This window comes from Sus scrofa, chromosome 12 (assembly GCF_000003025.6).
Source record: "Sus scrofa isolate TJ Tabasco breed Duroc chromosome 12, Sscrofa11.1, whole genome shotgun sequence".
In the NCBI taxonomy this organism is placed as follows: domain Eukaryota; kingdom Metazoa; phylum Chordata; class Mammalia; order Artiodactyla; family Suidae; genus Sus; species Sus scrofa.
In genome coordinates, this window is record NC_010454.4 from 16,634,920 (window position 1) to 16,652,531 (window position 17,612).

The window sequence follows — 17,612 nt, forward strand, 5'->3', positions numbered from 1 at the left end:
ATTATACTTAATCTTTCTCTTATAGCTCAAACACAAAACCATCTTGAAATTTATAAACATTTATAAACCACTTGTTTGGAGGAACAGCCTGTTCCAGTGGCCCAGCCAATGCAGCTTAGTTCTGATTAAAACATAATGAATGAGTCCAAGAGATCAAAACATCAATGAGTTTTATTTAAATTCTAGGATTTCAAACAAAAATTGAGAGTTCTACTCCATCCTATTATTTACTCTACCATGTTTTCAGTTCACAACCTTTAAAATTATAAAATCCTAGAATGACACACATGGTCATTATGAGCTTCCTAATTTGAGGTACTGAGATGAGCAAAATATCACCTCCATTGTATTCTGGCCAAAATGCATAACCTGAATTTATCCATGAAGAAATACAAGGAAACCCAAAATGAGGGACATTATACAAAATATCTGGTCAATACTTTTCGAAGGGTTAAGGTCATGAAAGATTGAGAAACCACCCCAGCTTTTTGAAGGACACTAAGGACACATGAAAACTAAATGTAATATTTGATCCTGGATGAGATCCTGGGTCAGAAAAAGGACATTCATAGAACAACATACAGATACTGAATAAGGTCTTTGGATTAGTAAGTTTTGTTGTATCACTGTTAATTTCCTGGATTAGATCATTGTACTGTGGTTATATAAGATAACACTTGGGAACACTGGATGAAGAGTATATAGAAATGTTTTTATTTTTGTGTAATTCTTATGAATTTAAAATTATTTCATAATGAAAAGTTTAAAATGTTTTTAAAGTGTAAATCAAATGACAGTCACATTTCATATATGCTCAATCATCAATTTATTTGAAGTTATACCAAATAAACTATTTCACACTACTCTGTATACAGAACATTAAGTATGGCAGTGGTAGGTGACGTCATTTGATTTAAGTGACACCAGGAAGGTAGATACCACTTTCTTCCACAACCGTTTTTTATCCACTAGTTAAATACCTACTTCTCCATTATTCTTTTAGCCATGGCTTTAATTTCTATTCAAGTGCCAAAAAACTCAGAAATAGAAATGAGGCACAGAGTAAAAGTAGTGCATCAGTAAAGGAATCAGAATAAACATCTTTGTGCCTCCTTAAAAGATCACATTATTTAGAGTATGCATTAGTGTATAAAAATCACTAATTTTTCACAAAGCATTCATTTTAACAATTACATTTAATACTAAATACATTTTTGAGACATCATTGTGTTTACTTAAAGAAAATAAATATAACTTAAGTAACTTCAGCTGAGGCCCACAGGAAGGAGTATTTACTTGTTTCCTACATAGTAGTACTATGATATAAGCAGCACAGAAGGGGAAAGCACAGACAGGTTGGGAAGCCACTGCTCATCTTCGAGGAATACCATAAAGCCCTGGGGATCTAAGATGTATAGTATTAATTATTTTCTCTTGATATCCCCACATCCATAACAGATAATACCTGAAGTACTATAGACTTCATATATTTAAATTATGGAACTCCGAGCAAAAATTTCACATAAATTTCTTACATACTCTGTTAAATAAATGACAAAAAAATAAAAAATAAAAAATAAATGACAAAATAAGCATTTCCAAAGGAAAAATGGACCCTCTCTTTTCTAGGGAACTTGAGTGACTCCAGGTAAAGTTATCCCCTTTCCCAAAAAAACAGAGCATCTGGAAAGGAACTACCATCAAAATCACAATATGGTATCCATTGACCTATATACTAGAAGAGCTGGTTATCCAGAATATTGATAATTGAAATGCCTAGAACTATCTGTTAACTACTTAATTCAGCTCATTTCTGTAATGACTGAAGGATCTAGATATTGACATATATATGATACTGACCCAGAGAATTAATTGCAGTTTTTTCCTTAGATGAAACCTGTTTTAGAAGGGTGGAGTGTCTTCTCACAGCTGTCTTCTGAAGTTTGGAGATACTAAAACTATCATTTTTATCCAGGGACTTTTTGAAACTTGTAACACTCTTCAAGTTTTGTGATTTAGACTTTGAGTCAAGAATTTCAGCTTTCTCTGAACTTCTCTTAAAGTTAAGGCCATACTTTGAATATGGTTCCTGGAATTCTATATCACTGCTATCAACCTCATCCTGGAATTTTCTTATTTGCAAAGTACTTTTTAATCTTTTAAATTCAAGGTCATCATTCTCCTTCATAATTTCATGATTTGAGAGGCTTTTTGTATTTAACTTTTGGGACAATGATGATTCACACAGTCTGGAAGATAAGCTGCTTTTCTTCCTATATGGTAGATAGCATCCTGATACATTTGATAACTTTCTTGAGGTAGTTTCATCCAAGGCTGTCTCTTCCATAATTGCTAAGCAAGAAAAACATATTCCATTATTTCATTTACCTGTACAATTTTAATGTTTTTAACATTACAAATGAAAGCTGTTCAAGAAATTATCAGTTGCTTAAATACATAAATAACTTAAAAAAACTAACAGAGCTGATGCTCAAAAGGTTAACTATTAACAAGGTTAAATATAATATGCTGGTTTAATAAGTTAAATACTTTCATCCAAAGCTATTCATAGTTTTACTGATTCTAAAGTGACAGCATACTCAAGTGCATGTTTCCCACTTCCTGCTCTTTCTCAATCTAGAAAGATAATAGACTAATAAGCCAATACAGATACAAATCCCTTAGTCATGAGGATGCAGAACTATAACAAAATTATAGAGTTAGAATACTTTATGAATAAAATAATATTCTACTAAAGTAAAAGAGTAAAATAAGTACTCTCCTAAAGATTCTGAGCATGTGTGCGGGGAAAAATAACTTCAAATACAAAATAACATCTTTAGAAAAATATTAGTACAATGTCCCAATTGGGGCTTCACTTACAAAATTCATCTCATGGAAAAAAAAAAAAAAGGAGTTCCCATCGTGGCACAGCAGAAACGAATCCAACTAGGAACCATGAGGTTGCAGGTTCGATATATGGCCTCACTTAGTGGGTTGGGGATCTGGCATTGCCATGGGCTATGGTGTAGGCCGGCAGCTGTAGCTCCTATTAGACCCCTAGCCTGGGAACCTTCATGTGCTGCACATTCGGCCCTAAAAAGCAAAAAACCCAAAAAAACAAAAAACCCAAAATTCATCTCATGGCTCAAAATAGTATCTTACATTTGAATAATACATTTTAAAGTATTTCAAATGTTATAATACTTGATTCTCAAAACAACTCCATGAGATTTCAAGCTCCTATAAAATCAAAGAAAATAAGAGACTGCCAAAAGAGTAGCAATATAATCTTAACTATAAAGACATTTTATTTACATTAAAAGAAAAGTTTCTGGAGTTCCCGTCATGGCTCAGTGGTTAATGAATCTGACTAGGAACGATAAGGTTGCAGGTTCCATCTCTGGCCTTGCTCAGTGGGTTAAGGACCCGAAGTTGCCATGAGCTGTGGTGTAGGTCGCAGACGCGGCTCAGATCCTGTGTTGTTGTGGCTGTGGTGTAGGCTGGCAGCTGTAGCTCCGACTGGACCCCTAGCCTGGGAACCTCCATATGCCTCGAGTGCAGCCCTAAAAAAAAAGGCAAAAAAAAAAAAAAAGTCCAGAAACCTTTAAGATGATAACATGGATCTCTAAGTGCTGTCTATCAAAAAGAAATAGGATAAGAGTTCCTGCTGTGGCGCAGTGGGTTAATGAGCCAGCTTGTCTCTATGGAGGTGCAGATTCAATCCCTAGCTCAGCACAGTGGGTTAATGATCTGGCTTTACTGCAGTTGCAGAGTAAGTCGCAGCTCCAACTCAGATTCAGTCTCTGGCCCAGGAACTTCCATATGCTGTGACTGCAACCAAAAAGGAAAAAAACAAAACAAACAAACAAACCAGAAAAAGAAATGGGTAAAATCTTTGACATTTCTGCTTTGGGCCAAGACACTGAAATAGGAACTAAACTGCCTCCCAACTTTAAGCAACCTAAGAAATTAGGCGAGATACATGAAAAAGAACAGTTTCAGATATTGGACAATAGGTAGCACAGAAGAGTATTCATTTGAAGAAGGGTAACAAATGAGCTGAGCCCTACAACTGTCCCAGCTTACTGTCTGGACAGAGTTTCCATGCTACAACACAGAAAAGCAAAACCTGAACAGAGCCTGCTAGTCTGAATGAGTAGATATAAAAAGATAAGAGATACAAAACACTGAAGAGGCTAGAATACGAGAGCAGAGAGAAAAAAGAACTGCTGAGCTCTGGAGATCAGCAGAGGGGTCCACTTGAATCTTGGCTGAGTACTGATCTGAGGATATCACCCAGGACAAGGAAAAAATTTACCAGAAAATTGTAGGTCAAGTTGTGATGATTGTTGTTATGACTATATATGTAAAAAAAATCCAGGAGTTCCCGTCGTGGCGCAGTGGTTAACGAATCCGACTAGGAACCATGAGGTTGCGGGTTCGGTCCCTGCCCTTGCTCAGTGGGTTAACGATCCGGCGTTGCCGTGAGCTGTGGTGTAGGTTGCAGACGCGGCTCGGATCCCGTGTTGCTGTGGCTCTGGCGTAGGCCGGTGGCTACAGCTCCGATTCAACCCCTAGCCTGGGAACCTCCATATGCCGTGGGAGCGGCCCAAGAAATAGCAAAAAAAAAAAAAAAAAAAAAAAAAAATCCATTGAGTAATAAAAAAATCAGGCAGAGAAAGACAAATATCATATGAGATTATTAATATGTAGAATCTAATAAAATGATACAAAAGAACTTATTCACAAAACAGAAAAAAAAAGAAAAAGAAAATTGTAGGTCCAATAATCCCTATAACTCACTGAGAATTGAGAATAATTTGTGATCTCACCAGCCAAAGCAGAAAGAACTCAGGATATACAGGGCATTTTGTAGACTCATCTGAAGAATGCCACCTTAGTTGTGGAGCGAAATTAGCATTAAAAACTGCTCCGAGATAACCCTTAAAAGAAACTTTAAAAAGCAAGCCTCAAAGGGACCCAACTGATTCCAAGTAACTCAAGCGCATCATAACAAAATCCAACACTATTTAAAGGAATACTACAATATCCAGCAAACAATAACATAAACTCTACAATGGATAGCATGCCATCAAAAATTACTAGGCATCTAAAATAGCAAGAGGATTTCCTGTCGTGGTGCAATGGAAATGAATCCGACCAGGAACCATGAGATTGCAGGTTTGATCCCTGGCCTTGCTCAGTGGGTTAAGGATCTGGCATTGCCATGAACTGTGGTGTAGGTCGAAGATGAGGCTCGGATCTGGCATTGCTTTGGATCTGATGTAGGCGAGCAGCTACAACTCCGGTTAGACCTCTGGCTTGGGAACCTCTATATACCACGGATGTGGCCCTAAAAAGACAAAAGACAAAAATAAATAAATAAATAAGCAAGAAAATATGAGTCACAACCAGCAGAAAACTCAATTGATAGAAACTGACTCAGAAATGGAAGAGCTTGTAAAACTATCATACCACTACATCAACACAGTTATTATAAGCATATTTTATGTGTTTAGAAAGATAGAGGACTATATTAGCATGCTGCTATTATTCTCTCTCTGTCCTTCTGCCAGTTGGCCCTGGACATGGGCATAGATATAGAAGTGCGTGGCAGAGTGTTGTAAATAAATCATTACGTTTCCAGCTAGAGAAATAAAAAAGAGTTCTAGGACACTAAAAAGCACCAAGTAGATTGTGGAGAGGGAGGAGCTCAGGAAAGTAATTTTGTGAAGATCTGGATGAACTCCTAGGATCACCCTTGAGCTGCACATGCATGGATTTGGCCCTAAGAGTACACCATAACTCTGAGAACTGAACTTTAGGATAGAGTATCATTCAGGTCCCAGATTGGCCACTGATGATCCACAGATCTGAATAGCACTGCAAAGGCTATCGAAAACAAACTGACAATGAAATTAAAAAACACAGAAAATTAACTGAAACTTGTGGTTTGAACCAAATTGAGTCAAATCCTGCTAAAACAAGATTTCAACATTTTCTATAGGAGTTCCATAGAATTTTAGACCCACGGTTTCACAACTTAATCTTCAAAATGTCCAGGGCATAATTCAAAATCACTTCACATGTAAAAAACAAAGAAAATCTCAATTTGCCTTGGAAAAGACAATCAGTAGATGCCAAAATCAATATGAAAAAGATGTTGAAATTGCCTGACAAAAACTTCAATACAACCATTATAAAAAATACTCCAACATACAGTGAAAAAAAATTCTTGAAATTAACAGAAAGACAAAAAGTCTCGGAAAATAAAATGAAAGATATAAAGAATTACCACATTTGGAAATATGGAATCAAAATTTTCAAATGTAAACCAAAGTAAAAAACAAACAAATAAACAAAAAAAAACAAAAAAAACCAACCAAAAAAACTCACCTGATAAGCTCAATAGCATAATGGAGATGTCAGAGAAACATTCATGAAACTGAATACATATCAATAGAAATTATTCAATTTGGAGTTCCCATCACGGTGCAGGGGAAAAGAATCCGACTAGGAACCATGAGGTTATGGGTTCTACCATCCCTGGCCTCCCTCAGTGGGTTAAGGATCTGGCTTGCCGTGTGAGCTGCGGTGTAGGTGGCAGATTCAGCTCAGATCTGGTGTTGCTGTGGCTCTGGTGTAGGCCAGCAGCAACAGCTCTGATTAGACCCCTGGTCTGGGAACTTCCACATGCCGCAAGTGCGGCCCTAAAAAGACGAAAGACCAAAAAAAAAGAAAGAAAGAAAAAGAAAAGAAAAGAAAAAGAAATTATTCAATCTGAACAGTAGAGGTAAATTAGAATGAAAGTAAGGAGTTCCCTTTGTGGCGCAGTGGTTAACGAATTCTACTAGGAACCATGAGGTTGCGGGTTCGATCCCTGCCCTTGCTCATCGGGTTAAGGATCCAGCGTTTGCATGAGCTGTGGTGTAGGTTGCAGACATGGCTCAGATCCCGTGTTGCTGTGGCTCTGGCTTAGGCCAGGGGCTACAGCTCTGATTAGACCCCTAGTCTGGGAACCTCCATATGCCGAGGGAGCGGCCCAAGAAATGGCAAGAGAAAAAAAAAAAAAAAGAATGAAAATAAAATGAACTGAGTGTCAAGGACCTGTGGGACAATACCAAAGAGGGCTTACATTTGTATCATTGGTGTCTCAAAAGGACAGGAGAGAGAATGTGGTACAGAACAAATATTTGAAGTTATAATGATAAAAGTTTCCAAATTTGGCAAAAGGCAGAACCAAGAAACTCAGTGAACAGGATACACTCAAAAAAAAAAAAAAAAAAAAAATTCCTAAACGCATCATAATCAAATGGCTAAAAACTAGAGAAAAAAGAAAGTATCTTGAAAGCAATCAGATAAAAATAATATATTTTATTATGTGAATAACATCAGATTTCTCTTCAGAAACTGTGGAAGCCAGAAATAAAAGGAACATTTTAAACTGCTGGAGGAAAATACCTGTCAACACAGAATCCTATAAAAAACAAACAAAAAAACCCCAAACCTTTCAGAAATTAGACTAAAGATATTCTCAGATGAAGAAAAATTCATTTTTAGTAGATCTGCTCTTTTAAAAAATAATTAAAAGAAGTTCTCCATAGAGGATGATACCCAAAAGACATCTAGGCAGTAAAATAAAGGAAGAGAAATATATAATGGTAAAGATTTAATTAAATATAAGACTATTCTCCTCTTGAGAATTTAAAATGTTTGATCATTGAAAGCAAAACTTACAATTATTATCTGATGGTGTTTCCAATGTATGTACTGGTAATATATAAGAAAGTCAGAACATAAAATCAGAAGGTAAAAAACCTAGAATGGTAAAAATATTTCAGTATTCCACTTGAGTGGTAAAATATTTTAGTATGCTGTAAAAGATTAAATATGTATACTGTAATCCTTAGAACAACCACTGGAAAATGCAGAGATATGAAAACATATATAGATAAATTTTAAAATAATTCTAAAAAATTTTTTAAAATTCTGAAAATGGGTTGAAAAAGAGAGAAAAAAAATATAAACAAATGATAACATGTTATCCCTATATCTGAACCTATAACTAATCACATTAAGTATAAATGGCCTAAGCACTCCAATAAATAGGGATTAAAGAAGGAATATAAAAGCATCACTCAACTTTATGCAGTTAACAAAATACTTCAGATATGACAATGTAAGAAAATGAAAAGGATGAAAAACACTAATCAAAAGAAAGCTGAAGTGGTTATATTAATATTAGAAAATGTAAATTGAACAGCAAAGAAAATTACCAGTGATTGCATACACATTAATTACATAATTACAAAAGAGTCAATTCAGAGAGTTCCCATTGTGGCTCAGCAGGTTAAGGACCCAACACTGTCTCTGTGAGGATACAAGTTGGACCCCTGGCCTCACTCAGCAGGTTAAGGATCTGGCATTGCTACAAGCTGCAGTGTAGGTCTCAGATGCGGATCGGATCCAGTGTTGTTGCAGCGTGAATTCCACCCCTGAGGGGTTTTTTTTTTCCCCCTCAAGATGGTGATATTAAGGGTCTTCTAGGCAAACAGCCCAGCCAGACACTTATAGAAAGGTGTCTCAGCCTGAGCAGTACTGGCATTTGGAGACAGACAATTCCTCATTGAAGGGGGCTGGCCTGGGCATTTTAGAATATCTAGAAGGGTGGACAAAGAATGTCACCTGCCATATTAGTAAACAAAGGATGTCGAGACCATCAAGCCATCAGCCACTGCAGCCACCCTGACAGTTTCCCCCGAGGAGATTCAGGATGAAGAAAAATAGGATATTGGCTCCAGACAATTAAGAGGCAAATCAAAGGAATAATGTCTTTAAGCCTAGACTCTTACATCTTCTCATACATAGAAAAGCCCACATTCACTAACTTGAAATGTCTGGGTTTTTTAAAATTAGCAGCAATCTTTTGATATTAGACTATGTGTGGTTTGGTTTTTTGTTTGTTTGTTTGTTCTTTCAAAAATGCCTATATATCCTGCCCTTACCTCTTTGGAACAGTTCCTCAGAGCTATCTGAGAGGCTGTTTCCTGGGCTTAAGCCTTCAGTGGTGCTCCAAATAAAACACGATTCTCAACTTTTTAGATTGTATATATTTTTTTCAGTCAGCAGAGGCAGGAAAAGTTCGTGGAAATTGAAAAAGTACAAATGAAAAACTAAACAAAAGATAAGTTAAGAAAATCTCCCACAGGGAGTTCCTATCATGGCTCAGCTATGTTGAGAATATTATATTAAATTTTTATTTCCCTGATTTAAGAGAGTAAAGGGCTCAGAGAAGGCTTTCAAAATCTATATGATAAAACCTATAAATTAGCACTTAAAGACAATTTATTTTTAAACAAAACTTGCTCTAGCAACAGGAACACACTTACAAACATCCTCATACTGTTGCTGCAGTTCATTCAAAGTAAATACGATATCCCCAATATCCACCATTTGGTTACCTGTAATAGAAAGAATAAGTTTAAATACTGTATTTCCCTTTGAACACAAATACAACTGCCATCCTATTCCAAAATGAAAACATCACAGAAATATGTGGAAGTATGAACAGATGGTCAGGTATTACAGGCTTTCAACAATATCTGGAATTGTGAATTAATAATTCAGTACACACCGAAACATAAGACTTCAATAATATAACAAAATGAAAAAATCTTGTTCTCCCTGACTGGAGGAAGTGGAAAAAGGAGCAAGAATAATTCATTATTTCAACATGTATTTCAGCAGTTAATATGTTCCATATGCATTGTGCTAGGTACTAAGGATATAATAATGAGCAAAAGTAAACACGATATCTGCTCTCCTGGTACTTAATCTTATTTGAGATACAAACCTTAATCAAACAATTAAAAATACAAATTGCAACTGTGAGTAATGCTTTGAAGAGTATATGAGAATATGATCTAGTCAAAGAGGTCAGGGAAATACCCCTAAAGAATAGAGCTCAGTTTAGATTTAAAGTATAAATAGGAATAGCTAGGACAAGAGGAATGTTCCGGGAAAAGAAGAGAACATGTGTAATGGCTATGGCAAGAGGAGAATGGTTTGAAGTTAAAACTCTAAGAAGGCACAGAGAGTAAGAGAGAATGTGAGCTGAGATAAAGCTGAAGATCTGAGTAAAGACCAGACTTTGCAAGGCCCTGGACATTTAAGGGTTTTTTATCCCAAGAGGTATCATTAGATGTTATGCAGAGTGACATGATCAGATGTTTGTTTTGAAAAGATGAAAGATCATTCTAGCTACAGTATAAAGGGGGAAAAGACTGGATATGGGTAGTTTAGTTAGAATATGGGTAGACTTCCAATGGTCCTAAGAAAAGATTACAGCAACTTAGATTAAGGTAGTAATGCTGGAGAATAGAAAGATTTAAGAGATATCTAAGAGTTTAAAATAATAGTTCTTTTTTTTTTTTAGGGCCACGCCTGTGGCATATGGAGGTTCCTAGGCTAGGGGTCTAATTGGAGCTGTTGCTGCCGGCCTACGCCAGAGCCACCCACAGCTCAGAGCAATGCCAGATCCTTAACCCACTGAGTGAGGCCAGGGATCAAACCCACAACCTCATGGTTCCTAGTCGGATTCATTTCCTCTGTGCCATGACAGGAACTCCAAAATAATAGTTCTTCTTAGTGAGTACACCAAACAGAAAAAACTGTCAAGGATGACTCTTAGATTTCTGCTTTACATTTCCAGAGAATGCTCTAGGTGCCAAACACTGATAAACTTTTATCTTTAAGTGATAAAACAATGCTATGAAATTAGCATTATTTGTCCAATCTACCTCCCCAAATAAAGTGGAAGCCCAGAGCAGAATTCCATAAACCAGAAAGCAAGGCACTGCAGTGGTTTCATCTATGATTTCTGTGGTTCCTAGTCGAGCATACCCTAAAGGCTATTTAATAATATGGCTTGAGATTAGTCTTTAAAATTCCTATTTATAGCCTTTGGCACGCTCCGGTACTTGTCTCTCTCCACACATGTCTACCACCTAGAGCCCACCATAAATGACTACCTAGGAAAACTGCATGCAACATGGTTCTATATTCGGACCACACTTCAGCAACCAAAGGCTCACTATAAAGCCACCACTAACAAATGACAAAAACCAGTGGAAGCCCACTGGAAAGGATGCCATGTCGGATTATTTTCCGGCCACATTTACTCAAGCTGTTCCCTCAGTCTAAAGTATCTTTCACTCTTCACCATCACCTGCAACCAACTCATCCCTGCTGATCCTTCAAGATTTAGCTCAGACATTGTCTCCTCTAATAATCTTTCCTGGATGCTTCCCTGATGCTGCTGTATACCCTCTATAATAGTACTTGCTATACCACACTATAATTTTTAGTTTTGTTCCACACCGGAATGTGAGCTGCTTCAAAACAATAAATGTGTTTTATTCATCTGTGTATCATCAAGCATATTTCCAGGTACAGTAGATATTAAATCAGTGACTCATTAAATGAACGGATAAATCAATTAATCAATCACTAATCAGTCCATTGTTATAGGACACCCCCTGGTCAAATGTAAACATCTGCCAAACATATTTATAATGTTCAAAGAAGTCTACATTTTGCAGAGAGTAACTGAGTAGCATAGGAAGATTTTGTAATAAAAGCTACAAAAAAACCAAAGCTACAAAATAAAGTTGAAAATTCAAGAAATTTAGGTCTTGTAACTTGTGGAGCCAATGCTCTTGACACTACAGAAACTACCTCTCATAAAGACAAGAAATGACTACTGGAAAAGACAGATAAAGTTGAAAAAAAATTCCATTTTTCTCTTATACTTTTGCCAAACATACCAAAATGTAACAACTATAGAAATATCTCGATTAATTTTTCTAGACCAGTGTCAATGGCAAAAAGCAAGAATCAAGAAAGAAAAGAAGGGGAAGTAAAAGATGAATCAAAAATTGGTAGCCAAGAAAAATACATGTACATATCAATTCAAATAACTCACTGTCAATGTCGATATGTTTTATCACTTCCTGAAAAGTTTCAGGGATTACAAGGATATCCATGCTATCCAAAACATCATCCACTTCAGAAGTTAAAACACGACCACCTTTTATCCTACCGAAAATCTTCAAGGCATTCTGAAATGCTGCAAAAATACAATAAACAAAGAAATTACTGTAAAATCAACAGCTAAATGTAAGTCAATAGCTTTCTTGGAGGAGCTGATTTTGACCAGGGAAAAATTAATTTAGGGTTTTCTAAAAATTTATCTGCAAGTAGGCATTTGCCCAATTCTGGCCATATTTCTAGTATAAAATGTAGTATTTGCTATTATACTATTATACTACTAAAATAATATCATCACTAATAGCTGATTTCTATTGAACAATGTTTATATGCAAAACACTGTGCTAAAAGTTATGGTCTAATTCCATTATCACAAGTTGGCCTATAAACTAAAGATCATTATCTCTACATTACAGATAACAAAACTAAGGCTTAGAAAGTCCCTTTTGATTACACAGCTAGTAAATGGAAAAGCCAGAATTCTAATTTATTCCAGAATGTTTGCTCTTAATCATTATGCTATACTCACCTCTTTTAACTGTAACAATTTCTTACTAGTGGTATAATCCACAATAACAAGGCAGCTTAATCCAAAATTTGTGACAGTTATTAATTGCTTTTTAAAACGTAATTTGGGGAGTTCCCTGGTGGCCTAGTGGTTAATAATTCAGTGTTGTCACTACTGCGGCTCAGGTTCAATTCCTGGCCTGGGAACACGTGCATGCCACAGGTGCCCCCCCCCACACAGGTAATTCGAGAAAGATACCATAAAAGAGAGAAGCATAAAATATCTAAAAAATTTCTATTCAGATTTTTTAATATACTAAAAAGAGTTTGGCAATGGTTTAACCACTATCCACAGAAACTTCATATTCTTTTTTTTTTTTTTGTCTTTTTGCCTTTTCTAGGGCCACACCCGCGGCATATGAAGGTTCCCAGGCTAGGGGTTAAATTGGAGCTGTATCCACCAGCCTACGCCAGAGCCACAGCAACACGGGGTCCAAGTCACATCTGCAACCTACACCACAGCTCATGGCAATGCCAGATCCTTAACCCACTGAGCAAGGGCAGGGATTGAACGCGCAACCTCATGGTTCCTAGTCAGATTCGTTAACCACTGCGCCACGACAGGAACTCCAGAAACTTCATATTCTTGACATAAAAAATGAATTGGCAAGAATCTGTTAGAAGAAAATATTCATAATAATGAATATACATTTATATATGTACGTATATTCATAACTGAATATAAAAAGAATTCTAAGGTCAACATTAAATTATAAAAATCTAGGAGGGATTAAAGAGTATCTCACATCTTTGTACACATATATTGCTTGGACATTTTATAAAAATAACACTCAATAATTATGTGTTTTTTGTTTTGTTTTTTTGCCTTTTTGCCTTTTCTAGGGTCACTCCCGCGGCATATGGAGGTTCCCAGGCTAGGGGTCTAATCGGAGCTGTAGCCCCCGGCCTACGCCAGAGCCACAGCAACGCGGGATCCGAGCCATGTCTGCAACCTACACCACAACTCACGGCAACGCCGGATCGTTAACCCACTGAGCAAGGGCAGGGATTGAACCCTCAACCTCATGGTTCCTAGTCGGATTCGTTAACCACTGCGCCACGACGGGAACTCCATGTTTTTTTTTTTTTAAAGAAAAAAAAAATGAAACTTGGGACTTCTTGATTGATCTCAAAATATATGGCCATAATCAGAAATAAGTTCAAGGAGTTCCGGTCGTGGCGCAGTGGTTAACGAATCCGACTAGGAACCATGAGGTTGCGGGTTCGATTCCTGGCCTTGCTCAGTGGGTTAACGATCCGGCGTTGCCGTGAGCTGCAGTGTAGGTTGCAGACGAGGCTTGGATCCCACGTTGCTGTGGCTCTGGTGTAGGCCGGTGGCTACAGCTCAATTAGACCCCTAGCCTGGGAACCTCCATATGCCACGGGAGCGGCCCAAGAAATGGCAAAGAGACAAAATAATAATAATAGTAATAATAAGTTCAAAATAGGGAATCAGGACTTGAAAAATGAAGGGACATATGGGAGCAAATAAGCTATTCTAAACTGTGGTTCAACAAGTAGGCAGAACTTAGGAGTCCAAACAAACATATAAATCTACTGTCATAAAAAGCTTTTAGGTCAAAAACCAAGTAGATAAAGAAGAATCTCAGCATCATAGGAGTTAATCAAAAAGCCAAATAAGAAGTGAGGAATTAAAAAATTAAACAGAAACCAAGTACCATATCTATAACATTCATTGCTGCATACAGCAGGCATTTAATAACATTTATCACATTAATAAATAAATATTAAAGAATTTTTCTTGCCTCTTGCTTGTAAATTCAGGAATATTGACTATCACATTTATGTATCCTTGATTCTAAGAAAATACAGTCTGGTTGATGATAAATATGTATAATCCCAAGGGCTGATCATAGGAACTTTGATCTTGGCTAATGGAAAAACCAAGGAACTGCCAAAATTAGATAATGAACACTAGAGACATCAGACTTTTGGAGGCATTATTTCTATCATTAATATGAACAGTCCTCCCAACCACTTTCTTCACAATTCATGTGTAGTGTAAAAGTTATTAGGAGACCCTTCAGTATCTGAAATTTTTAGGGAGAAATACAAGCAGATTCCAGTGAAAAAAGTACTGTTTAGGGAAGAGAAGAAAACAGATGCCAGTCTTCAAAAGAGGGGGGAAAAACATGAACAAAGGCACAGAAATAAGAATGAAACTGGCATTTATGGAGATTTATGATTAACTAGAGCATGGGGTTCTTGCCTGGGAAAGATTTATGGAGAAAGGAGGAGCAACAAACAAAACTATGAAAAAACAAGAACGTCAAGCATAAGAGTTTGGACTAAGAAGAGCATCTAAATTTTTGAGAGAATGGCATGATAAAAATTGCGTTTTAAGAAAATTGGTCTAGCAGTTGTGTATATATCTATAACATTTGTTGGAGCTAGAAAACTGGAGATAGAAATTAGAACACCATGGCAGTGATCCAGGGATTTTTAGTGCCTTTTATAGAATAACATATGTCTAGTTTTTCTCAGCCTAGACTACTGGGACAAAAGGGAATTAAGAGATTCTGAAAAAGCATCAATTCATATAACCACCTCACCATAAAAATCAGTTACTATCAAAATCATTCCCTTCTATAATTTTGAAGAACAGTCTTTTTACCTGGATCCTGAGAGACCAGATAACACACATTATTCACAGCCTTAAGGAAATCTGAAAAATCCAGCATTCCATTAACTATAAGAGTGTTCAGAAATAGAAACAAAAAAAGTTCATCAGTAAATTTATCATCAAACTCACTAAGAACATAAGATTAAAATGCAAACTAAAAATGTAAATAGAAATAACTGATACTAGAATATCATAGTATATACACAAGGGCTGTCAACATTAAATATAAATGTTAAAAAAAACTTACCAGAAAATATTTACATGTCATAATTATGTAGTAAATAGTGCTGCAGTAATAATAAGAATGATATATAAACTAGAACTGGAGATACTGCAGTGCCCTTTGCTCAACGCTCTAATTTTTATATTTGTAATAAGGTGAAAAAATACATGCAACATGCCAATTTTACACATATGGTGATTTTATTTTTAAAGGATAGGACTGATTGCATCCTGTTCTAGAAAAGCCTTCTATACACCTGTGGTCTGGGGGTATATTATGGATCCTGTTGAGATTTTTGAATTTATTTTATTTTATTTTATTTTATTTTGCTTTTTTAGGGCTGAACCTGCGACATATGGAAGTTCCCAAGCTAGGGGTTAAATCAGTGCCTGCATAACCACAGCCACTGCCACGTGGGATCTGAGCCGAGTCTTCGACCTACACCACAGCTCACAGCAATGCCTGATCCTTAATCCACTAAGCGAGGCCAGGGATAGAACCTGCATCCTCATGGATCCTAGTTAGGTTCATTAATTGCTGAGCCAAGACAGGAACTTCCCCTGTTGAGATTCTAATGAAAGCTTTGCCTCACACCATTCCACCTCTCTCTCTCTCTCTCTCTCTCCCTCACACACACACACACACACACACACACAGAGCATTAAAACAAATGCCTAAAATATTGCACAATATTAAACTAATCCTTACCCCTAAAATCATCTCATTTTTCATGCAAAAAGTAATGGCTCTACTGTGCAGCACAGGGAACTCTACTCAGTATTCTTTAATAATCTATATGGGAAAAGAAACTGAAAGAGAATGGCTACATGTATAACTGAATCCCTTTGATGTACACCTGAAACAAACACAACACTGTAAATCAACTATACTCCAATATAAAATAAAAAGAGGATTTCCTGCTGTGGTGCAATAGGGCCAGCAGCATCTCTACAGTGCCAGGATGTAGGCTCCATCCCCAGCCCGGCACAGTGAATCTGGTGTTGCCTCAGCTATGGTGTAGGTCACAACTGCAGCTTGGATCTGATCCCTGGCCCAGGAACACCATATGCCGTGGGGTAACCAAAAAAGAAAAAAAAAGGAAAAAGTAATGCTATTTCTTAAAAGAAAAAAATCTAAATTAAACAAATGAAAATTTCGTAAGAAAATATTGTCTGGCTTGAATGAGAAACTGAAATTATGTAGTGTTTTTTTTTTTTTTTTCACATATATTGCACAGGTAATCCCCTGACATCAACTAGGGCTGAAAATCCAGACTTACAAATTGTGCCAAAGCACAGAATCAGGATTTTTTTTTTTTTTTTTTGTCTTTTCTTTTCTAGGGCCACCCTCGTGGCATATGGAGGTTCCCAGGTTAGGGGTCCATTTGGAACTCTAGCCTCCAACCACAGCCACAGCCACAGCCACAGCAACTCGGGATCTGAGCCACGTCTGCAACCTACACCACAGTTCATGGCAATGTCAGATCCTCAACCCACTGAGCAAGGCCAGGGATTGAACCCGCAGCCTCATGGTTCCTAGTCGGATTTGTTAACCACTGAGCCACGATGGGAACTCCAGAATCAGGACTCAATTAAATCTCATTTTCTAGATAAGCATAGATCTATATTAAGAAACATCTGAATTTTTAAAAATAAAATAGGAGTTACCCTCGTGGCACAGTTGAAACGAATCTGACTAGGAACCATAAGGTTGCAGGTTTGAGCCCTGGCCTTGCTCAGTGGGTTAAGGATCCAGCATTGCGGTGAGCCATGGTGTAGGTCGCAGACGTAGCTCAGATCCTGTGTTGCTGTGGCTCCGATGTGACCAATTAGACCCCTAGCCTGGGAAACTCCATATGCCCCAGATGAGGCTGTAAAAAGCAAATAAATAAATAAATGAATAAATAAATAAAATAAAATTTTTTGTTAAAAATAAAATAAATTTTTTTATTTTAAAAGTAAAATAAAATGGCAGTATAGACCTACATTTACACAGAAAATTGACTACCATATAATGTTAATAGAAAAAAGTAACAAAACTATATGCATGTGAATCCATGTATAGTTTTTAAAATCATGTATTCACACATATGTATACACCACAGTTATAAACACATATATACACACT

The 17,612-nt window shown here is 36.7% G+C and overlaps 1 protein-coding gene across 1 annotated transcript in view; it reads right to left on the reverse strand.

The window, feature by feature from the left end:
- Positions 1 to 17,612, reverse strand: part of LOC100624995 (EF-hand calcium-binding domain-containing protein 13-like) — an 83,632-nt gene that overhangs the window by 39,098 nt on the left and 26,922 nt on the right. The window contains 3 exon segments of the mRNA XM_021066303.1: positions 1,861 to 2,352; positions 9,393 to 9,464; positions 11,987 to 12,130. Of these exon segments, the coding sequence (XP_020921962.1) occupies positions 1,861 to 2,352; positions 9,393 to 9,464; positions 11,987 to 12,130 (708 nt within the window).